Here is a 25,091-nt window from a genome sequence, read left to right as displayed (position 1 = left end):
TGGCTGCTTCCTGGGAGCCGCCCCAGGTAAGCACCACCTGGACCCTGCCCCTGCCCCTCCTCCCCTTGCCCCAGCCCTCAGCTGAGCAGGCGGGCGGAAGACCGGCCAGGGGCAATGGGGCATGCATGGCATGATCAGATGCACACTGGTCTGCCTGGCCCTGTTGGGGGCAAGCCCATGCTGTGCCACACAGCTCCCCCGTCCAACACCCCTTGAACGCCCCATGCTCTGCACACCACCACTGCTGCCCAGTGCCCCCCTGTCCAGCGCCCCCCTGCCCACAGCCCCACCACAACTGCCCAGCACCTCACAGAACCCCCACTCCCTAGTTCCCCAACACACAGATGCCCCCCTACTGCCCAATGCCCTTCCCCACAGCCCCACCACAACTACACAGCTCCCCACACAGACCCCTACTGCCCAGCGTCCTGGCACACACAGATCTCCCCCACTGCCCAGCCCCCCAACAGGCCCCCCACTGCCAGGCACTCCACCACAGACCTCCCAGACACTTACTCCCCCATGCCCTGGGCCTGCCCCCTCCCCTGGCCACACTCACGGGCCCTGCTGGGAGGTGATGTGAGTGTCAGCTGGGTTGAGCCTAGGGTGACCAGACAGCAAGTGTGTTAAATCGGGACAGGGGGTTGGGGGTAATAGGAGCCTATGTTAAAAAAAAACCCAAATATCAGGACTGTCCCTATCAAATCAGGACATCTGGTCACCCTAGCTGAGCCGGCAGCGCGGTGGGGGTTGGACCTGGGACCATGCCCCCCTGCCCCGTGGCTTCAGCCGGGGACTGGAGCTGGGGCCATGTGCCCCTCGCAGGGGCCGTACGCCCCCCACAGCTTCCAGGGCTGTGCGTCCCCCTCCCCCGCGGCCCGGTCGGGGCTCTGCGCCTGTGGCGTCCCCGCCCCATGTGTGCTGAGACTTTCCTCTCGCGCTCGGCTCACTGCCCAGCCCGGAACTGTGCGGCGCAGGCCGCGCCGTGCGGCGGCGGGAGGCGGGTCCCGCTCGGGGCGGAGCTCGGCAGCAGCGCTCTGCCTGGGGCAATGTGGGGCCGCGGCGGGCTGAGTAGAGCAGCCCGGGCTCTAGTCGCCCCGCGGGGCCGGAGCAGCGGGGCGGGCCCGCCCGGGAGGAGGCCGGGGGCAGCGGCCGGTGAGTACCTTCTGTGCCCGGCCACAGCCAAGCGGGGCTGGGGCAGGCAGCCCGGGGCGGCGGCATCAGCTGGCTCTGGGTGTTTCCTGCGGGGCCTGCCTGTGGCCCGCGGCGGCTGGGCTACGTGTCCCCCAGCGCTGGGCGCGCCTCCGCCGCCGCCAGCCCCCGTGGCTGTGCCGGGGCCGGTAGCGCTCTCCAGTGCTTGGCGCGGGCTCCGGAACCGCCGCGGTGCCTCTGCGGCCGGCTTGCGCCATCGGCGTGATTGACAGCGCCCAGGCGCCGCCCGCGCCGCGCTGCCCCAGAGCTGCCATGGGGCGCGGGGGCGGGCGCTTACCCGGGGCCCGGTGCAATCGCGCCGCGGCCCTGCGGCGCCGGCCGAACTGCCCGGCAGCCCTGGGAGCTGCGGGCGGCTGTGCAAATGTAAACAAACTGTCTCCTGCCCGCCAGCGGATTACCCTGACGGGCCGCGGGTTGCCCACCCTTGCAGGACTGTTCCTGTGGTCAGTGGCTTAAATATGTCACAATACTGTACTTGCAGCCTAAATTGTTATAATATGTACAGAGGAGTCGCTTTTTAGAAACAACTGGAGGGTTGGCCGGTTGGCATGGTGGAAGTTCCACACGGAGTAATAGCTACTTTGCTACAGCCATTTAATCAGGAAAGCTAATTGTCAGTGTATTTAGGATGGAACTAATTATATAAAATTAAGCTTAGAAGCATTTTATGGGTTGTTTGCTCTATTAAAGCTTGAGGCTGGCAATTTTGAATGGCCCTACTGGTCTGCAAAGGTGGCTTAGAGGAGTAAAGCTCTAAAGAGTACCATCGTCAGGGATTCACAAGGTCTGGTCTATGCCCCAGCTTGCGGAGTGATCCCTTTTCTGTGCTGGGCCCTGAGAACTCGCAAAGTTCCAGAAGGGCAGGTCCAGGACCTCCCAGAGTTTGAAACTGGGCCTTTGGGCACCAGTGATCCCTGTTTCTCTCTTCGGCTCCCTGCAGCAAAGCTAGATAAGGCAGACTTCTCTGGGAGACTTGTGTGGTACCCGTTCAGGGCACAGTGCTCCCAATGAGTATTTGCTGCAACACCAGGCATCCTTTCCAAAATAAAATGGTAATTTATTAATCACCTAGCATACAGAATCTGAGAGTCCTTTAATTAGCATAGAGAAACAAAGGTTAAGATAGAGTTCCTCCCTTGAGCCATGCTGCCATCACCATGCCAACTAAGCCATCTTGGCTCTCTCACTATCTTTTTGTCTTTACAGGCATCTGGGAGTGGGACTATCTGGCTATGTCTACACTTGCAGAGTTTTCACCTGTCAGTTTCAAGGGTGATAGTGAAAGAAAAGTGCTGGTTTGTGTACTCACTTACTTCCACAGGCATCAGAGAGTGTTTACATTTGCAGCACTTCCATCCTGGATGAGAGCAGTGCACTGAGGGCAGCTATCCCACAGTGCAGCTCTCTCCATTTTGACAATGGGCCTTTTGGGAAGGGGTGAGGGGTGATCGAGGGGCATCCTGGGTATCTGCACAGCCTCCTCTCCCCAAACACTGATCAGCTGCAGTAGCTCAGCATTGCTTCAAGCAGGGGATCCTTTGCTCCATGGAGCAGCCATTGTCACCTGGACAGATGATAAGTGAGCTCTTGCCAAGAAAACAGGAAGGGGAGTTTCAAAGTTCCAGGGTCTTTACAGGGGGAGGGGTGGATGTGTGTTTACTTGGCATCAGATCAGCAGAGCTGCTGGCCAGAGTGGTCACCTAGGCACTGTGGGATATCCTCAGGAGTTTAAAGGCTGTGTAAACAGGAAGAATGTGTCTTCACTTGCACATCACTGCCAAAGCATCACCGGTAAGAGCTGTACGCCTCTCGTGGAGTTGGTTTTCTTTTTGTGGTGAAACTTCTGAAGTTTCACTGCAAAAAGTCAATGGCAAGCGTAGACACTCCCATGGTTTTTGCACAAAAAAGGAGACTTTTTCTGCTTTAAATAGCAAGTGTAGACATGCCCTAAGTCTCTCTCGGACACCTCCCCCTGCCCCCCTCCAGGCCAGTTCTTAATCCAACTTCCATAATCCAAAGGAAATACTTTTCCTCTTCATTCTTTAGCTGGGGCTTTTGCTCCTCTTCCCTTCGGGGAGGTGAGGGAAAAAATCTCCTTTCTCTTGGTTGTTGATTGCTAGGTGTGAATGGCTCAGCCACTGGGGTTCCCGTTGTCTTTCCATAGATATGGGTTGGTTTCAGTCAGTCCTTAATAACCCATTCCTACCACCCTAGACACATGTGGCACAGTGCAGAGTCAACCTATGGAATTCATTGACATAGGATGTTATGAAGGCCAAAAGTATAACTGTGTTCAGAATAGTTAGATAAGTTCCTGGAGGATAGGTCCATCAGTGGTTATTAGGCAAGATGGTCAGAGACACAACTCCATGTTTTAGGTGTCCCTAAATGTCTGACTGCCACAGACTGGAATTGGACGACGGGGTGGATCACTTGATAATTACCTTGTTCAGTTCATGCCCTCTGAAGCATCTGGCACCTGCCTCTGTGGGGAGACAGGATACTGAGCTAGATAGACCATTGATCTGACCCAGTATGGCCATTCTTATGTTCCCATGTCCCCTGCTCTGCCCCAAGAGCAGCTTTGTAACCTTTTACACTTCATGCATAGCCATGCAAAACACAGAGGGAAACTGAAGCGCTTCAGGTCTGGGAAACTAACTCAGACACTCTGTGTCAGTTTTCCAGACTTGAAGAGGAGATCCGTGTAAACTCAAAAGCTTTTCTCTCTTACCAACAGAAGTTGGTCCAGTAAAAGATATGACGTCACCCATCTTGTGTGTGTCTCTCTCTCTCTCTCTTTTTTTCCTGTCATTTAGTTGCTTTATTTATCACCTGTAAATTACCTAAGTATTTTCTATAGATAACGTAGTAGTGAGATTCTCCCTTCTCTCCTCAGAAGGTATACAGCACTGTTAGCATGAAACTGACTGTAATGTAAACACATTGGAGCATGTTCATATAGATTAATAAAATAAAACAAATAACCCTACCAAAACACTACACTAGCCCACATAATTTTCCCCATGGGGAGAGTATGAGACAGCGCGAACTGCATGTGAACAGATGTTAGTCACATTGCTTAATACGCTGCTGGAAGGCACTCATATTTCAGTGATGAGGGGTGGTAAAAGAACATATATAAGAACAAATTGCTTAAAATAATTGGTCTAATTCTGTTTTGTTGCTCAAGTATAAACACACAGACTATGACTTGACGCGTGTGTCTAAATGAGAGGTGATAAATAGTTTTTTTTTTAGATACTTCAAGTTTGATGCCCGAAATCGTTTACTACAGGAATAAAACTAGCTATTCCCTTTGTTCTGTATCTGAGTTCTTAATGACAGACTGATGTTTTTGGCAACTTTTCTTTCAATAGTTCTTGGGTTTTTTTTTTTAAATCTCACTCGCTATTTATTCTTAAAGAGTGGGAGGGTGCGGGGGAGAAGCTATATGCAACATTATGATTGCACAGTTAAAAATTAGGAAATCCAGAAGTTATGGTTGCAGTAGTGATGTTAACTCAGCTGTGTTGCATATCCTGTATGTTTTATGGCAAATAATACAATGTTAAGCTACATATTTAACTAGAACAGTGGGAATAGAAAATGGGTAAAATATTCAGAAGTACCTATATCCCATTTTCAAATGAGATTTAGGAGATAGGTTTCATCAAAGGTCAATGGGATTTCGGTACCTAGGTGGTAGGATTTGGTTTAAGACATTCAGATTTAGGAACATATGAGTTGTCATCTTGGATCAGCTCCAAGGTCCATCTACTATAGTATTGTGTCTCTCACAGGCCAGCACCAGCAGCTTCAGAGGAAGGTGTAAGAATCCTGTAGCAGGCAGATGGTCTGCCTGCACATTGTCTCTTCCTGGCCTTTAATAGCGGAGATCAGTTAAAGACCTGAAGTATGAGGTTTAATATCCCTTCCAAAATGTTTATCATTAATTATAACTGGATATTTTTGATATCCATATAAAAGTCCATTACCTTTTGGAATTTTGTTAATTTCTTAGCCTCAATAACTTCCTGTGGCAATGAGTACCACAGGTGAATGATAGGTGTGCAAATGTATTTGCTTTTAACTAGTTTGAATTTTCTACCTTATAATGTCATTGAATGTCCTCTTGTTCTTGTGTTATGAGTCAGGGAGAATGGAAGGGTCCTGATCTACCTACTCTGTATCATTTATTATTGTGTAGACTTTTATCATGTTCCCTCTTACTCGCCTCCTTTCTAAGGTAAATAATCACAATCTTCAATCTCTCTTCATATAAGAGTTTTTCCAGGCCTTGGATCATTCTCATAGCCCTCCTCTGAACCCCCTCTACTTCTGCAGTACCCTTTTAGAGATGGTGTGACAGTACTGTACACTGTATTCCAGATGAGATCACTTCACTGATTTATATAAAGGCATTATATGGGTTTTCATTGAGCTGTCTACAGTGACATCCAGGTGTCTTTCTTGAGTTGATACAGTTAATTTAGAACCCTGTAAGGTGTACAAGTAGTTTATATTTTTTTCTCTTCAGTGTGCATGACTTTGCATTTATCAATATTGTCATCATTTGCCTTTGTGTTGCCCATTCACCTAGCTTGTTTGGTCTCTCTGAAGTTCCTCACAGCCCTCTCTGGTCCTGAATAATCTAAGTAATTTTGTCATCTTCACATTTTGCTATCTCACTACTTAGCCTGTGGTTTCAGATCACTAAGAAATATATAGAAGAACACAGAACCTTGAGAGACCCCATTGTTAACCTTCTGCTATGATGAAAATTGTCCATTTAATTCTAGTCTTTGCTTTCTGTCTCCTTGCCAGTTTTTTATTTGATAGTACTTTGACTCTCGCCCCATGACTTTTTAGCTTCTTTAGTAGCTTCTTATGCAGGGCCTTTTTGAAGTCTAAATTCTGTCAATCAGTTTATTGACAAATTCCAAGAATTCTAAGAGATTAGTGAGACATGATTTTCCTTTGCAGAAACTGTGCTTGTTAGACCCAGTCATATAATCTTCCAGGTGTTTTATTCTGTTTTTATCTGCCATTTCAACCAGTTTGCCAGATACAGAGGTAAGGTTTACTGGCCTATAATTCCCTGTATCATCCCCCAGCGCCTTTTTAAAATATAGGTACAACATTTGCCACTCTCCAGGCCTCTGAAATAGTGGCTGTTTTTAATGACAGATAGCATATTTTTGTTATTACTTTATACTTAATCTCTTTTAGGACTCTTGGATATAGCATCTAGTCTTGTTGACGTATTGCTTCTTAAATTATCAATTTCGTCTAGCACCTCTTCTTCTGATACTTTAGTCTCTGAGAGTACTTCATCTTTATTACCAGAAAAAAGCAGGTCCAGGATAGGCATCTTCCCAGCATCCTCGCTGGTGAAGACAGATACAAAGAAACTTCCTTATCTTCCTCAATTGTTCTCTTTAATTCCTGGTGATCCAGCAGACCCACTGATTACTTTATAGACTTCCTGCTTCCCCTTATGCTTGTTTGTTTTTAACACTTTTAACTATTTGCTTTTCAAAATCCATGTAGGCCTTTCTAATTTTCCTTTAGCTTATTGCCTTCTGCAATTTATATTTCTCTTTATTCGCTTCATCGAGTCAGATTTCTAAATTTTGAAGGATTTCTGTTTGGCTTAAATAGCTTCTTCAACTTTGCCATTTAGCCATATTGGCTTACTCCTTGCTGGTTCCCTTTGTGTTCATGTCTTTTGAGATGCTTATATTTTTAACATTAGCATATATGCCACCTCTACGGATTTTACTTTCTCAGCTTTTAACTTTAGGGCCTTTTTTTGACTAATCTCATTTTATTGAAATCTCCTTTTTTAAAGGTTAGTGTTCTGTATGTTGTCATTTTTTAGTATCCTCCCTATCCTATTGGAAGTTGAACCTTAGTGCTTCATGTTCCCTATGTCTAAATGGGGATTGTACCATTTGTTTCCCAGATATTTTGTGCGATTTCATTAATTGCTGATAAAGCTGAAATCCTTGAGTAGAAGGCATGGTAGAAGTACAGTATGATGTTAAGAACTACAGTTTATAAACCTTTATTTTTATCATATTATATTTAATCAGATATATAATCACAGATCTCACTTTGAGATGGATCTCTGTAGTTCTGAATAATACTCAGCAAACCAAAGAAATCTATGCTTGTTAGTAGGTTCTATTCAAAAACAAAAATTTTTGCAAAGCTTAATCTCTTTGATAATAGATATGTCCACAATTATTTTCTCTGTATGGAACTATCCTGGTCTATATAATCCAATAATAAATCAATAAGAATATTTTTAGATGTAGTTTAGAGGGAAAGTGGCTCCAAACAAAGTGACCAGTGTAAATATGCCACATGCTCACTGTTACATGTAACAGTGTACAGAATGTAAGCTGTACAAAGTGTTTTTTTCCTGGGCAACCCATGTGAGCAGTATAAGTGAATCCCATTCTGCTTGACACTGTGCCCTTTTTAATGATAATGTACAGAAGTGATTAGAGGGAAGATTGTGTACCTAGTATTTGTACGAATAAATTGTAATTACTCCAGAAGTCTTCAGATGCATCACCATTGTATAGAGCTGATTAATAACAGTAGGGATTCTGAGGTTTATTGATCTGCATGCAGGAGGTATGCTTTGCATCACATAAAAAGTGAGTCCTGTGATTGTATCCTTTATCCTACCTAATAAGATTCCCTTCTCCCCAGACCCCCTTTAGTCTCTGAAGAACAAACTGGATTATTGCACAATATTATGAGGCATTGTCGCGCTCTCCATCATCCATTATGCTGTCAGACAAATAATCTGACATGTGGAACAAGTTAAAAAGTCAGGCTGGTGGTAATCAGATATCCCATGGGTACCGATTATGAGGCATGGCTTTGACTAAAGCTATGGATGAGGGTGCATGTGATAGGGAGAGGAGATGAATGGATTGGAAAAGTATGGGGCAGGCTGGGGAGAGGGGGACCACAGTTTCTAAAATGACATGGTGGATTTAGACTGTGCCACCTTTAAATGTATCAGGGATCAGAGCCCTGTTATGCTAGGCATTGTACATATATGTTAAAAATGGTCCTTGCTCCAAAGAGCTTGCCAACTAAGATCCCAATGTGCAAACACGCACATGCTTAATTTAACTACCGTGAAGTCCCCTTAAAGTCAGTGGGGTTACTTGTGGTAGTAAAGTTAAGCATGTGCATAAGTGTTTGCAGTATTGGGGTCTCCACTACACAGGTTGGTCGATTCAAATTACATATCTATACAGCCACCAAAATGTGTACATTGCATGGCTGTGTGCATTTCTGGTTGCTTGCACTGGTACCCAGAGTCTGTGTGTTGATGTAACAGTAGTGTAAAGTGCAGTGTATCCTGGGTAGGTATCCCAGTGTGCCCTGCTGTCTGGTGCAGTGCATTTTGGGACACTTTCACGGTACTTTGTGAACTAGTAGCATATCACCCAGGGATTTCTGGGAGCGAGGGGTCAAGTTCCCACCATGCTAATTTCTCCATCCTATAATACTTTCCATATCCCATTATTTTTGTACCGTTTTTCAAAATTCTCACAGTCGCTTGGAGTGCTTTTTGGTGTCCGCCATCTGTCTGTCAGAAGCATGGAGCCAGCAGAACTCAGTACAGTTCTCGTCTGCGCTGCTAATACAGGGCACATGATTGTCCGGTATTTTCACAGCTTGAGGGAGTACTGCTGCAATTGGGATTGTGGTAAAGACAATGCAGCGTTATTTGAGCACAGTAACTGGATGCTGGTGGACATAGTGAAAAACAATGCCAGGTTGCTGCTGGCATTCCCGGGGCTGCTCTGCATGTTGGAGCACTGTTTCTGGGCCTGAGAAATGAGCATTGATTGATGGGGATTGCAACATAATGCAGATTTGGGATGATGAGCAGTGGCTACAGAGCTTTCAGATGTGAAAAGTCACATTCCTGGGGCTCTGTGTTGAGCTCACCTCAGCCCTCCGCAACAGGGACACCAAAATGAGAGCAGCATTGTCAAGTGGAGAAGCAAGTGGAGATCACGCTCAGGAAGCTTTTAACACTGGCTTGCTACTGGTCAGTGGGCAATAATTTTGGGTTGGAAAATCTGTAGTGCGGGGCCCATTATGCTCCAACTGTATAAGGCCATAAAACATCTCTTGCTATGCAGGACTGTGACTCTTGATCATGTGTAGGAAACAGTAGGCAGATTTGCAGTAATGGGGTTCCTAAACTGGACATGGAGCGGGTCCTCAAGGAACCAATTTTTGAAGCACTTAGAGGAGAGGAAAGTGATCGGGAACAGTCAGCATGGCAAGTCATGCCTGACTAGCCTAATTGCCTTCTATGACGAGATAACTGGCTCTGTGGATGAGGGGAAAGCAATGGATGTGTTATTCCTTCACTTTAGCAAAGCTTTTGATATGGTCTCCCACAGTATTCTTGCCAGCAAGCTAAAGAAATATGGGCTGGATGAATGGACTATAAGATGGATAGAAACCTGGCTAGATCATCGGGCTCAACGGGTAGTAATCAATGGCTCCATATCTAGTTGGCAGCTGCTATCAAGTGGAGTGCCCCAAGGGTCAGTCCTGGGGCCGGTTTTGTTCAATATCTTCATTAATGATCTGGAGGATGGCGTGGATTGCACCCTCAGCAAGTTTGCAGATGACACTATACTGGGAGGAGAGGTAGATAAGCTGGAGGGTAGGGATAGGATACAGAGGGCCCTAGACAAATTAGACGATTGGGCCAAAAGAAATCTGATGAGGTTCAACAAGGACAAGTGCAGAGTCCTGCACTTAGGACGGAAGAATACCAGGCACTGCTACAGACTAGGGACTGAGTGGCTAGGCAGCAGTTCTGCAGAAAAGGACCTAAGGGTTACAGTGGACGAGAAGCTGGATATGAGTCAACAGTGTGCCCTTGTTGCCAAGGAGGCTAACAGCATTTTGGGCTGTATAAGTAGGAGCATTGCTAGCAGATCGAGGGATGTGATCATTCCCCTCTATTCGGCATTGGTGAGGCCTCATCTAGAGTACTGTGTCCAGTTTTGGTCCCCACATTACAAGAAGGATGTGGAAAAATTGGAAAGAGACCAGCGGAGGGCAACACAAATTATTAGGGGGCTGGAGCACATGACTTATGAGGAGAGGCTGAGGGAACTGGGATTATTTAGTCTGCAGAAGAGAAGAATGAGGGAGGATTTGATAGCTGCTTTCAACTACCTGAAAGGGGTTCCAAAGAGAATGGATCTAGACCAGGGGTCTCAAACTCAAAAGATCACGAGGGCCACATGAGGACTAGTGCATTGGCCCGAGGGCCGCATCACTGACACCCCACCCTTGCTGCCCCTGGCCCCGCCCCCACTCCACCCCTTCCATGAGGTCCTGCCCCTGCCCCGCCTCTTCCCACCTCTTCCCTGCCCCTATTCCAACCCCTTCCCTTCCGGGAGCAGTGCGGGGTTCGCGGCGCCACAGGGTAGGCAGAGGGGCACGCGGTGTGGGGGTGCGGGGACCTTGGTGGGCTGCACGAAAGAACCCTGCAGGCAGCATGCGGCCCACGGGCCACGTGTTTGAGACCCTTGATCTAGACTGTTCTTAGTGGTAGCAGATGACAGAACAAGGAGTAATGGTCTCAAGTTGCAGTGGGGGAGGTCTAGGTTGGATATTAGGAAAAACTTTTTCATAGGAGGGTAGTGAAGCACTGGAATGGGTTACCTAGGGAGGTGGTGGAATCTCCTTCCTTAAAAGTTTTTAAGGTCAGGCTTGACAAAGCCCCGGCTGGGATGATTTAATTGGGTATTGGCCCTGCTTTGAGTGGGGGGTTGGACTAGATGACCTCCTGAGTTCCTTCCAACCCTGATATTCTATGATTCTAACTGTGATAGGGTGATAGACCGCACACACGTCCCTATTTTGGCACCAGCCCACCTTACCACACAGAAAGGGTTACTTTTCTGTGGTTGTGTAGGTGCTAGTGGATCACCAGGTGCACTTCGCTGATATCAGTGTGGCTGATCAAGGAAGAACACTGGACTTCTCAAAAAGCTGCAAGCGGGCACATTCTTTCCCAACTGGGAAATTGCCATTGGCGATGTTAAAGTGGCAATAGTGAGTCTGGGGGACCCAGCCTACCCCTTGCTTCCCTGGTTCATGAAGCTATACACTGGCCACCTCAGACACCAAGAAAGTTTTAACTACCAGCTCAGCAGGTGCAGAATTACATTAGAATTTGCTTTTGGGAGATCGAAGGGATGCTAGTGGTGTTTACTTGCTAGATTGGATCTCAATGAGAGAAACATTCCAATGGTTTCAGAGTAACAGCCGTGTTAGTCTGTATTCGCAAAAAGAAAAGGAGTACTTGTGGCACCTTAGAGACTAACCAATGGTTATAGCTGCATGCTGTATACTGTACAACATCTGTGAGGTGAAGGGGGAATAGCTGCCACTGGGTTGGAGGGATCTGGTTGACTGGCCGTCTGCTGAATTTGAACAGCCAGACACAGGGACTACTAGAAGAGGAGCTGTATGGCTGAGGGAGGCCATAAAAGAGCATTTTGCCATTCCTCTATAGTAGAGTTCTCTGTTGCTTTCATTAAAAAAGTGTCTGTCTTGTACTCTTTAGATAATATAATTTGCCTCCTGCTATGCATTCTGCCGTGCTTGATGGTAACTAGTAAAATACTCTGGCTTTCCAAAAGTAAAGCTTTATTGTGTGTAAAACAACAATTAACAAAATTGAAGCTCAAACACATGCAAGGTTAAAAAGACTTTTGCCAAAATCCCAAGTGAAGATGGAAGTAAACAATAACATTTATGTCAAGTTTCAGAGTAACAGCCGTGTTAATCTGTATTTGCAAAAAGAAAAGGAGTACTTGTGGCACCTTAGAGACTAACCAATTTATTTGAGCATAAGCTTTCGTGAGCTACAGCTCACTTCATTGGATGCATACTGTGGAAAGTACAGAAGACGTTTTTATACACACAAACCATGAAAAAATGGGTGATTATCACTACAAAAGGTTTTCTCTCCCCCCACCCCACTCTCCTGATGTATGATACACATTTTAAGGAGAGTGATCACTTTACATAAGCTGTTACCAGCAGGAGAGTGGTGTGGGGGGGAGAGAAAACCTTTTGTAGTGATAATCACCCATTTTTTCATGGTTTGTGTGTATAAAAATGTCTTCTGTACTTTCCACAGTATGCATCGGATGAAGTGAGCTGTAGCTCACGAAAGCTTATGCTCAAATAAATTGGTTAGTCTCTAAGGTGCCACAAGTACTCCTTTTATTTATGTCAAGGTATGTAAACGGTAATTCAGTGCAGTCTGTTGTGGCTACGTATATACCGACCTGTGTTTTTACATGTGTATATGTAGCTGTGGTTCTCTTCTTGTTCCTCGGTGTGGAACAGTTGGCATAAGGATGTACACTGTGGTATGTTTAGGTATATTTAGGACTGCAACGTCCGCTCAGTGCGGGATCTTTGGGACTGTAGGTAAACCATGCTCATAACATTTGTGTTTGTTACTCGAATAACCCCATTATGTCCTGGTGCATTTCTTTGGTGCCTCCTAGTCCTTTTGCCTGTCCTGCAGCATCTGCTCTCTTCATTCTCGGTTTTCCCCTCTGTTATGTTCTGAAGAGTTCTCCAAGACCTTTGATCATGGTCCAAGGCAATTGTGGCCTGGAGGCTCTTGCAGAACATATACTCCCTAGTCCTCTTTCTTTGCCTCCTGATCAGGGTCAGATGTGGCTCAGGCATGGAGGGGGGACTCCTCAAAACCACCTGATAAAAACAGACTGATACACTTTAGAGTTGCAGTCACAATGAAAAGGGAAAGAAAAGTCTCAAAACTCTCTTTGCATTATTTCCACAAATACCTTAATAAAAAATGCTTATTGATGTCTGGGTTTTGGAGCATCTTGGTACAGCATTGCTCTGCAACTCAAACCCTGGTGGGTACAGCCTAGCAGGGGGAGGACAAGGGGGTGTTCTGTTGCATGTGGCGATACAGTTTGGTCCTCTTCCTGGTACAGATATAGGGAAATGGCTGTGAGTATTAATGCTATTTTTCATAGGCAATGGTGATTTTGGCTAATATCTCACTCCTGAGGGTCACAAAGGCACAGAGAACATGGCTGCTGATGGCTTCCTTAAGCTGCCTGGGCCTGTGTGGGACTAGCTTGTTTACTGCAATGGTGCCAGCTGAACTCATCACAGAGTGGCATGGGAAGGCGTCTTTATCTCGGAGGAAGAAATAAAGCTACCATCTCTAGAATTCTTCAGGAGAGGATTGCAGAAGATCTCCATGGAAGTTTCATCTGGATCTCTTGAGGATAAAAGAGACATCCCTATTCTGATAAACACAGTACTCCCTATGACCCCCCTCCTAGCCCAACAAGCCAAAGAAATGAAAAGTGGGCCTGAAGTCTGCCTCTGTTTCTTCCATTGCTACCCGAGCACATGACACTGATCTGATGTGTATTGTATAAGCAGACTGCCATACAACCCTTTTTGAAATGTATTTTCTAACATTACACCAGTACAGCAATGAAAAGTTGATCCATTGTTTTAACTTGTGAATGGGACTGGTGTCATTTTAAAATGGGGAACATAGGTGGGTGGGGAGAGGCGGGAGATGAGGTTTGAGGGAAAGGAAAGGCAAAAAAAAAAATTGCAAGGAAAACTGCTCGTACACTTACTCAAATTCCCTTCCCCTTTGGCAGTGAGTTCATCTGTGCTCACCTGGTGGGACTGGCTAGACTCCTGCACAGTTTTAGACTGTTCCTAGATTGTGGCATGGTTTGAGTTCCCTGCCATGTCTCTCTCCCTGCTCCCCCTGCTGTTCATGGCAGGCATCTCCTTCTCTGGCTCTTCCACAGTCACTGTCCTGAACACCATAGTCAGGTCCTGGAATTGACACCGCTAGGTCGATGGAAGAATTCTCCCGTTAACCTAGCAATGGCCTCTCGAGGAGGTGGATTAACTACAGTGATGGAAAACCCCCTTCACTATGTTGCCTACAGACGCACAGCTGCCGCACCGTAGCTGTACCACTCAAGCATCTACAGTGTAGACAGACTCTAAGAGCTGTACTGTCTTAGTGCAAAGGCAAGAGTCAGCTTCTGTTTTTAGCACACTCTTAGATCACTTGATTAGATCATAAGAAATGCATTCTTCCTTAACTTTCCTGTGAAGTCTTGAAGTAATTCTTGTTTTAACGTTGTAAATTGATTTAAATGCTTATTGTAGTAATTGGCAAACCAGATACATTGAACCATGGATCTGTTAATTGAATTTCAATTGTAATCTTAATTTGATTGTTGGATTGTGTCCTATTTGATTAGTTCAGGGAAATTAGAAGTAAATCAGTGATATATTTGCTTAGCTTTGTATTTGTTTGCATATTCTTTTCATAAATCCATAAAAACAGGGGACTGGTTTCTCTCTCAAAACTTTTGTGTGAGAAAACAATGTATTCACAGGTAAAGGTAAATACATTGATTAGCTCCTGGGCACATATTTTAATTATTTAAAATCTTATGACCACTACATAGTGTTTCAAACCAATTTGACAAACAGATCTTTTATCTCTGAATGGTCACAAAGCTAATGATTTCCATTGCACTGATTTTGTTATATATGCAGGTGACCATTATGGTCAGGCTTTTCAGAGAGGCCCCGGAGGCTTCATTGAGTACTACAGCTGGAAAATGCAGTTGACATCCAACAGTACAAGGTTTGTCTGTCTGACTGAAACGAAAAGCAGCATGTAAGTACAGTAGCTAATCAAATTATCCATGACGTTATCCTTTACTGTATAAAAATGAGCTTAATGATGTTTGATGACAACTTGATGATGATCTGATAAACTCTTCTGAAAGATCAGAATTGATTTTTTCAGATAATTTTTGCTCTTCCTTTTTATTGTTACTGTACATAAATACATACTACTAAGTTTAAAAAATCCCCTACATGATGTACATTCAATAATATATTTTATGCTCAGAGTTATCAGTAATTCAGTGTGACATTAAATGATCTTAACTAAGTTAAAAGGAGAGATTTTAGATTCTAGGCAGCGAGATAAAATGAATTAAAAGTGCTTTCTCTGGCTTTGTCCCTCCTCCCACCTTGAAGGAAATATTTTTCCCTCCTCTTAACCCAACTTTTTGTTTCAGTCACATGTTTTGGTGCCAGGTATTCATGTTTATGACATGATGTTTGGCTTTCATTGTTTAGGTCTGCTATGAAGAGGCTATACAGTACTTTACACACAACAGTGGATTCAAAAGAGATGAAAAAATTCCAGCTTTTGGCACATAGATGGTGGGATGAACAAGGAGAATATTCCATCTTGCATTCTCTGAATGATATTAGAGTGCCATTTATTAGGTACAGTTTTGGAATTACTTTTGCTGCGTAATGCTATTTCTAAGCATCCATCTAAAAACAGTGTAAAATAATTAGGAAAATGAGACATAACTTGTTGAACAATTATAGTTACTTAACACAAATTTTAAAGAAACATTTCATTTAAACCATTTTGTATCTTTGTGCTTATTTATGTTCACTTTATTTCAGAGATACTCTATTGAACATGAGTAGTGATCATCAGTTGGGAAGCCCTCTGTCCAGTGTAAAGATTCTAGATGTTGGCTGTGGTGGTGGATTGTTAAGTGAAGTAAGAAACACAGTTTGTTGTTCCTGCCTCTCTAGCTAAGGCACATATGAAGACTTTGAAAGGTGTTTGTTTAACTCCTAAATCTCAAATGAGGAGGAGTAGCCCCAGGCCCTTTTCTGCAGTATTGGTACATTGATAAATGCATGTTTTGGAGTGCAGTAAATTCTGCAAACCACATTTAGTATTTGGGTTAAAAAAAGTACACGCAATGTTTTGGTATAATCAACTGAGGCTCATCAAGAAAAGAGAAACGAAAGGAAGAGGTGCTAAAACCTTACGGTTAACCAACAAACAGATTATTCAAATATTGTCACAAACAGCAAAATATCATCAGTCCTTTCTAGTATTCCTTTGGAAAGTCATTGCAAAATAACTTTTATTTGTATTGGGTGGTGGGGGGAGGTTAGTAAAAGATCACTTTTTATCATGACCACTCTTGTTAATGAAGTAACATGTTTTCCATTATAACCTATTTTCACATGCTTGACACTTTTGAAACGGTCAACTTCTGGGCTTAAATTTTCCATATTGGGCAAAGTTCTCATCTCTGACCTTGCCTCTTGACACCACCTAATAGTACTGGGGCTGTACAAAGGGGCCCTAAAAGCCCTATATCTGGCATAAGGAGGATTCCTGTTGTGCAGGGGGCAGCCGTATATACAAGGTTTACAGTTTGGTTCAATGGCTCTCAGCACCCCCAGTATAAAAATTGTTCCAGCACCCCTGGTTGAGGGTGGGAGCGTAACACACAGATTCTGGTCAGCACTGTGTCCCATAGGGCTGCTCTAATTTAAACTGGCCCCCAGAGCTGTCTAAGTTACACTGGGGACCTCTCTAGCCCCCAGAGCAGCCCAAGATCTTTTGAAGCTTTTAAGTTCAGAGGTGTAGCACAGACACTCACCCTGGCTCTCTGCACAAAGGTGGGTCTCTCTCTTCCCCCTGATTTCTGGTAGCTAGACGTAAATCCTTTTTAACTGCGAGAGAGTGAAAAATGTGTATCTTTACCCTGTTATAAAACAATTCCTCCTTCCCTCACCTCCTACCCTCCAAATACACGAGCCAGCTAGAGCAAAAACTACTGAAGTGGAAACTTGGTATAGTCTTAATTCTCATTGATGATTAGTTCTCTTAATTCTCTTTGCTTGATTTTTGAAAAATAAAACAAATGGTTTCTGTTTTATAGAATTGACTGCTTGAAAATTGTACATGAGCATTAGAAAATTTTGCGGGTGTGTGCTTAAGGGTGGATATACTGTGCATATGTGTCCATCTGGTTAAGTTCTCACTGGCTGGTTCAAAGTACTTACAGGCTCCACACGCTGAATGACTATGGACGAGTAGCTCTCTCACTCTGCTGCTAAGCCAGTGGTGTTTGTAACTTTCACAAGCTTAATAACTAGAGAATGTAGAGTTCCAATAACATAAAGTTATTGGTTGTGTTGCACAAAGTATTCCAGTTTCAAAAGAGACATCAGCCTCTGAGAAAGAACGCACTTAAAATATTTCAGTGACAGTCAAGACGGGTACTTTCCGAGTAAACAGCTGAGTATTCAGCTTTCAGCATTGAGCAGGTATCATAGATAATCATGTGTAGAGTAACCATTAAAAAGACATGTGGATTCACCATTTCAGTAAGGAGTGACCATACGTGTAGGTTCAAAAACCTAGGGGAGAAAAATGGTGTCTCTGTGATAGTTGCGGTGGAGAAAATCTGCACTTGTGGCAAAGTGGACAAAGAACAATTATTTAAAAACCAGATGTAAAAGAATCACTATCTTCAATTTGACAATATTAGTTTTTAAAAGAATAGAAAATCTGAAATGTGTTTTGTGCTTTCTCTGTCTAATAAACTTTTAAAAATGCTGCAGATCAAAGGCCACCCCTGTTTGTCTCACTGTTCTAATGATGCTTACTGCAAGATTTTTTTGTGACTTTGACATTAGATTCTGTTAGTTTACACAGAGCCTTCTGCTTACGCTGATTGTTTTAATGCAGCGAATAAACAACACTGTATTGTATCATTAGCCTCTAGGTAGACTGGGAGCTTCAGTTACTGGAATTGATCCTCTGGAGGACAACATTAGAACAGCAGAACAGCACAAGTCATTTGATCCAGTCCTAGCCAAGAGAATACAGTACAAACCGTGTTCACTGGAGGATATTGCAGAAGAGGCTACAGAAACCTTTGATGTAGTGGTTGCTTCTGAAGTAGTGGAGCATGTGGCTGACCTAGAAACATTTATCAAGTACTGCTATCAAGTGTTAAAAGTAAGTGTTTGTTTTAATTGTAGGAAATGTTTGTTCCTTCCTTCTTTAATGAAGTTTTTATTTAAAAACTTCATCAGAGCACATGTAGATCCCAAAAGCCTCTGTGACATCATCACTTAATATTGCAGTAGTACCATGACTCCCATTAGGTTGTACAAGGAAGTACAAGGTCAAAACCTAATGAAAAGTTATTACAGCCTGATTTTCCACTGATGGAGGAAGATCTAATAGCTATGTTGATGGTGTCTACAAATATGATTTAACTGTGCACTGAAGTTCTGTCTGCAGTTAAACTTCTGTCTCACGGCATCTTATTCCAACTCAGCATTAAAAGTCAGATGTATTCCTGGATTGCTTTAAAGAGTGCCATGTTTACATTTAGATGTGCTTAGGATTTATTTTATTTTTTCTAGTATTCTTGTTTCTGGTTAGTAGAGGATGACGGTAGGCCCAGTGTGCAGTCTGAGACTCTTCTTTACTTCACAGCCTTGTCAAACTACTCACGCAGGGAACATAGTTTATCTGAGTAGGAACCATCGCTCCCTTCTGTCTAATTTCTCATGCCCCATCATTCTTTTTCTACCAGTGCATAGAACCACTAATATTACTTTTGTTCTTTGAAAGTGTTTACATTAGGACATACAGAGACTCAATTAAACAAAATTTTATCTAGAAGTATATTAATTGTGTAATGGTATCTTATATTTTGCAATTTATGCTGCTGTACGTTATGAAGATTTGCTGGTGACTTAGTGTTATGGCCAAATTCCAGCATGGGGAATTACAGTCTACCTACCTACCTAAATAATGCCTATAGGTTCAGTGGGATAAACTAAGTCTTCACTTCTTGTCCAGAACTGCTGTGTAGTGAAACATTGTTGCAGCTGTTAAACAGCACCTGTGTTGTGCTTCACAAATTGCTGCTTGTCAGTGGGTAAAGTGATCTTTCTGTACAATCTGTAAACTGTTTTAAGGTCTTTGAGGATGAACTATGCAATATAAGTTTATTAATGTGCTTATTTTTACAAGAATGCAGAATATATATGAATCGAAATAGCAAGTCAGCTAGTCACGACGCAGCTCACTTCACGATGGCCCAAAAAAAAGCCCTCAAAAATGCATGCTGATTGGCTGCACTATCCATTTGGCTGCTCTCTGAGCAAACAAGCATTTCCATTAGTAAGTGCCCCACTGATCCCACTCGCTGTAGGAGAAATATCCTTGGGCAGTTTTTGCTCTATGGATTTGTGGTGTGGTCAGCAGCCACAGTTAGGTATGAAAATAGCCGAAACTAATCTGCTTGCAGTTGCCATGGAGAAGGGTGTGTATGTTTTGTTTAATTTAAATTGAAGTTTAATAAATAAGACCAGATATTGTCTTGTGTTTACTACACACATTCTTATACTTGTAATTCATTCTCTGCTCTGGCATCATTTGCATGTTTTGTTTTATAATTTAATTAGGTGTTATCCTTGATTAGCATAGACATTTCTGGGCATGGCTGTTCTTTTTAAATGATCCAAAACCTTGATGATGTTCACTGTTGGTTAAATGCTGAAAAGACTCAGTCTTTACAAAAAGAACATCACATCCTGATTTTTCTATCACCTGCAGCTGTCTTAAAACGTTTATGTCCGTGTATTAGTGAAAGTAGCTTTAATTCCTGCAGCTCCTGGCTTCTAAATGGACACATTCTGTACTTGAAGTTCAAAAATGATTAGTCTTGTACTTTTTCATGTGAAGGGTCCTCACACTTTTTGTTTAGTTAAATGTACTGCTAATTGAATATTGTTTTAATATTTTTATTAGCCTGAAGGCTCATTATTCATTACTACAATCAACAAAACACAGTTGTCCTATATCTTGGGGATTGTAGTCGCAGAGAAAATAATGGGCATTGTACCAGAAGGTACTCATGACTGGGAGAAGTTTATTTCACCTGAAGAGCTAGAATGCCTGCTCGACTCAAGTAAGTGTCAAATAGAATGACGGGAGTGAATAGAGAGATCCAAGTGTTACTGATTATAACGGCAACTGTCTGGGGACTAGATAGCTAGGATGATTGGTAACCTTGAAGTGAAGAGTTCTGTACTCCTGTTAGCAGCTCAGATTTGGCGTAGGTCAAGCATAGCTAAAAGTCATTACCACATACTGGCTGTTCAGGTGAGTATGTAGAGTTGATGATTTCAGTTCAACTCCAAGCGTACAGAGGTCACCTAAACAAAACCACCGTCACAACTAGCCTCCTTGTTGATAATCAAAGCATCAAAAGATGCAAATTCTTGGACTCTTTTTGGAGACAATAGTGTTTCGTTTCTAAGGGTGAGTCCTCTAGGTCGAGACACTTGATGAGCTAGTGTCCAAAGGTTGCACTGCTGCTGCACTGTATAAACCAAGGGCTTTTGTCGTCTTCATCTTTCATTAGCCTTATATTTATTAAAACATTTCATTTAAAAACTGTCTGAAGTTGAAAGCTGACCACAGACTTTCCAATAAAACTTGAAAGAGTGTATTATGGTGTCTGGATCAAAATACTAAGTCACACCAATGATCCCAGTTTGATTGCTTTCCTAAAAGACTGATTTCTGAGGTGTTGGGTTTTTCCCTCAGACGCTCCTTCTCTACAGAAAGTTAAAAATAAAACAAAAACCCACCAGCAAGCACCTCACTTTTCCTGTAACTCGCTGTAAACAAGCTGGTGCCTGAACTCAATTTTTTATCTTTTATCCTGCTGGGTCTGAGATGATGCAGCATCATATGATGAACCTAAGGGATATTAAGAAGGGAGCATAAAATTTCTCTTTATTTACACTGTTTCCTTGATCCATGTTCTTCTTGCCTTATTTTTTTCATTCATAGCTAAATCTCCAGTGTCTTCCATAGATATTGTGACAGGTTGGCTCACAGAACCCCCCTTGTGAACTGTCAACTGATGTGCCAAGACTACTACTGCTCCTGCTTTCCTGCCCTGTCAGCTTAGGACTTCAATGCCCTGCCTGGTTTGAGCCAGACTCGCTAGCCTGCTGCAAACCCAGACCCAGGTCTGAACCATGCCCCCTAACAGCTGTAGGCTTAACTGAAAGCAGCTTACAGAAGTGTTCCTGTCCTTGACACTCAGATGCCAACTCCCAATGGGGTCCAAACCCTAAATAAATCCGTTTTACCCTGTATAAAGCTTATACAAGGTAAACTCATAAATTGTTCACCCTCTATAACACTGATAGAGAGATATGCACAGTTGTTTCTCTCCCCCCCCCCCCGGTATTAATACATACTCTGTGTTAATTAATAAGTAAAAAGTGATTTTATTAAATACAGAAAGTAGGATTTAAGTGGTTCCAAGTAGTAACAGACAGAACAAAGTGAATTACCAAGCAAAATAAAATAAAACATGCAAGTCTATGTCTAGTACGGTAATAAAACTGAATACAGATAAAAACCTCACCAGTTCCAAAAAGAAAAGGAGTACTTGTGGCACCTTAGAGACTAACAAATTTATTTGAGCATAAGCTTTCGAGAGCTACAGCTCACTGAGCTGTAGCTCACGAAAGCTTATGCTCAAATAAATCTGTTAGTCTCTAAGGTGCCACAAGTACTCCTTTTCTTTTTGCGAAGACAGACTAACACGGCTGCTACTCTGAAACCTGTCACCAGTTCCAGTAAGCTTTCTTTTACAGACTAATCTCCTTCTAGTCTGCGTCCAGCAATCACTCACACCCCCTGTAGTTACTGTCCTTTGTTCCAGTTTCTTTCAGGTGTCTGGGGGTGGAGAGGATCTCTTTTTAGCCAGCTGAAGACAAAATGGAGGGGTCTCCCTGGGGTTTAAATAGACTTTCTCTTGTGGGTAGAGACCCCTTCCTCTCTCCTGTGCAAAGTCCAGCTACAAAATGGAGTTTTGGAGTCACCTGGGCAAGTCACATGTCCAAGCATGATTGAGTTCCTTACCAGCCAAGCCAAGTTCCTGGGAAAGCCCAGATGTGGATTGGCGTCTCCAGGTTCATTGTTGGCTTAAGGGCTCTTGATTGGGCACTTACTGAGAATAGTCTTTTCTCAGGAAGCTGACCAACTGCTTCACTAAAACCTACTCAGAATCAAACAAGTATACAGCCAATGTTCATAACTTCAAATACAAAAATGATACATGCATACAAGTAGGATTAATAGATCCAGTAGATCATCGCCTCTACAGAGATATGTTACATGGCACATGTAGCATAAAACATATTCCAGTTATGTCATATGTACATTCATAAGCATATCTCCATCAAGCCTTATGGGGGCACCGTCACAGGTATATTCAGTTTATCAGTTTTGAAGTGGATGACCTGAATCTGCAAAACTTGAGCAACTATAAATATGCTTCTGATGACTCAGTGTTGTTGCTCTAAAGCTTAGTGGAAGAATGTATATTTAGAACTTGCTATTTTTTTAGAGCTTGATGTTTTATTGACTTAGAATGTCTGAGGATCACCATCTTTTTTCCCTTTCTTTTACAGATGGCTTTTTAGTCAAGACAGTGAATGGAATGTTATACAACCCCTTGTCAGGGTCCTGGAGTTGGACTGAAAGCACTAGCATTAACTATGCGGTGCATGCCGTGAAAACTAGGGTAAAAGAACAATCAAATTCAAGAGAGCCACCTTCAGAGACAGATAAGGAGGAGCACCTAGCCGAAGCTAGTGCCAGCACAACTGTCTGAGACACGGTAGTAGGCAAGCAGCAAGGAATTGAAGGAAGATTTGCATAAATGGTTGTAATAAAACTGTTTGTTTGCAACAAGTCTGCTGTTCATATAAATGGCAGTTAAGATGTTTTTGCCAATCTGTAGTCTGGGGGGAGAACAATTGTTTATTCTCTCAGGAATCATGTAGGATTAAGATGGGAAAGTTTTCGGAGAGCTCTTTTATGAGAAAATAATTTCAAACCTTCAGATTATTCTGTCAGTATTTGTGTACGATGGCTTTTACAGTCCTACCAAGAAAACACAAGTTTCAACAGGACTCCAGAGAGTAATGGGTGGATGCTGAGTTCAAAGTGGAGTCACTTTTAAAAATGCAATACACTGTGTAAATAGAAGGATTTAAGGAATTTTTAAATTAAACTACCCAAGTGCACTGTTCAGAAACTTGTTTCTGTATTTAATTAATTGTTAAAACACCAAAACCCTCTTTTCCTCCTTCCGTTCTGGATATTCCAACTGTGGGAAAAGAAGGGACGGGTAGTGACATAGGAGCTCCTGCTCTGTCTCTGCGCCACTGGTGTGAGCCTTCCATGGCTGGTTACACTAGTACTGCAGTCTGGTTCAGCGATGGCAGCACCACACTTGAGAATCTGGTCTCTGAATGTCAACCTGTCTCACCCTCCAAAAATGGGACCTGTTATCAGGTCCTTCATATTTAAGTAAAATCGTCACAATTTAAACACTCACTTTTGTAGCATAAAGCAGCAGTTATCAGGCCATCAGTTCGTTTACAATCTGTTATAGAATCTAAATTATGTGAGTGGCACAATCCTTTACCTACTTCACTGAGCTGATAGAAGGTGTTCTTAGTAAAAAGCTATTCTGCTCTGAAATGTGAGTCTCTAAATAAAATGGTGTTGCATGTGTCCATGATCATCTGTCTCCAATTTTATTTTTATCAGATGTGCTCAGTTTACACATAAAGAGATGGGGTTGTTTTATTTTCCTAACTGCAGCCCTGCAAAGTCAGCCTGGGATCTGAAAGTCAGCTGGGTTCTCTCTTTGTCGTGCATCATCCCCTGTAAAAGGTTCAGCAGCTCAAATTAACCTCTCTGCTTTGTGTAGTTCCTTTGCCTTCTCTGGCCTTGCACAAATGCAACTGGCCTTGTAATTGGAATTTAGTAGATGATCTGATGCACAAAAAAATATAGAATCCAGTTTGATTAATCTATTTTTGGCTTTTGATTAATCTATTTTTGGTATTGTCAGTAATTAATAGATTTTTTTTTTTAAAGCCAGAAGCGACTGGTATGGTCACCTATTCTGACTATATGCATAACAGGCCATAGAACTACACCCATCAATTTTGGCATCCAGCCCATAATTTCTCTTTGAGCTATAGCATTGCTTTTAGAAAGATGTCCAGTCTCAATTTAAAGGCTTCAGGTAATTGAGAATCCACCATGGCCCCAGGTAAGTTGTTCTAGTGGTTAATTGTCATAGTTATACAAATTTTCACCTTATTTGTAATCAAATTTGTCTGTCTCATATTACAACAATGGGATCTCATGCCTTTTTCTCCTAGATTGAAGAGCCTTTACTATCAGAAATCTCTCCCCCATGCAGGTACTTGTAGTTTGTTATTAAGTCGTCACCTGTTCGCTTTCTCTTGGATAAACTAAATAGACCGAGGTTCTTCAGCCATTCACTCAAAGGCATTTCTTCCCAGACCTCAAATAACTCTTGTAATTCTCTTTTGAACCCTTTCTCATGTTCCAGCATTCTTTGTGAAGAGTGGCCACCAGAGTTGGACAACAGTATTCCAGTAATGAGTCTCACTTATGCTGTATGGGGAGGTAATACATCTTCTTACTCCTACTTGATATTATTCTACTTACACATCCAAGGGTTGCATTGCTCTCTTATCTATAGCATTGCACTGGGAGCTCATGTTTCATTGGTTATCCACCATGACTTCCAATTCCTTTTCAGTATCTCTGCATTCTAGGATACTGAATGTAGGATCTTATGTGACTTACATTCTTTGTTCTAGATGTATGGCTTTGCATTATGCTCTGTTAAAATATAGTGTTTAAGCGAGGCGGCCTTACCAAGTGATCCAGGTTTGTCTGTGTAAGTGACCTGTCCCCATCAAAATTTACCATATGATGGGGTGAACAAACCCCACATTAGAACTGAAGGGCAACTCTGGACCACCCTAGATGA

General features: G+C 43.0%; 1 protein-coding gene across 1 annotated transcript; it reads left to right on the top strand.

Moving 5' to 3' along the window:
- The first annotated feature begins 1,019 nt into the window (after window positions 1-1,019).
- Window positions 1,020-23,762, top strand: COQ3 (coenzyme Q3, methyltransferase). Its single transcript, XM_074946881.1, has 7 exons — window positions 1,020-1,155; window positions 14,881-15,004; window positions 15,475-15,627; window positions 15,817-15,916; window positions 17,942-18,184; window positions 19,994-20,153; window positions 22,681-23,762. Exons 1-7 carry the CDS (start codon window positions 1,050-1,052, stop codon window positions 22,881-22,883), a joined length of 1,089 nt encoding a protein of 362 aa, XP_074802982.1. The 5' UTR covers window positions 1,020-1,049; the 3' UTR covers window positions 22,884-23,762.
- The last annotated feature ends 1,329 nt before the right edge of the window (window positions 23,763-25,091 follow it).

The sequence above is a fragment of the Natator depressus genome, chromosome 3 (assembly GCF_965152275.1).
Source record: "Natator depressus isolate rNatDep1 chromosome 3, rNatDep2.hap1, whole genome shotgun sequence".
NCBI lineage: Eukaryota > Metazoa > Chordata > Testudines > Cheloniidae > Natator > Natator depressus.
The sequence above is the reverse complement of the archived record's forward strand: the minus strand, read 5'-3'. Positions and strand labels throughout refer to the sequence as shown.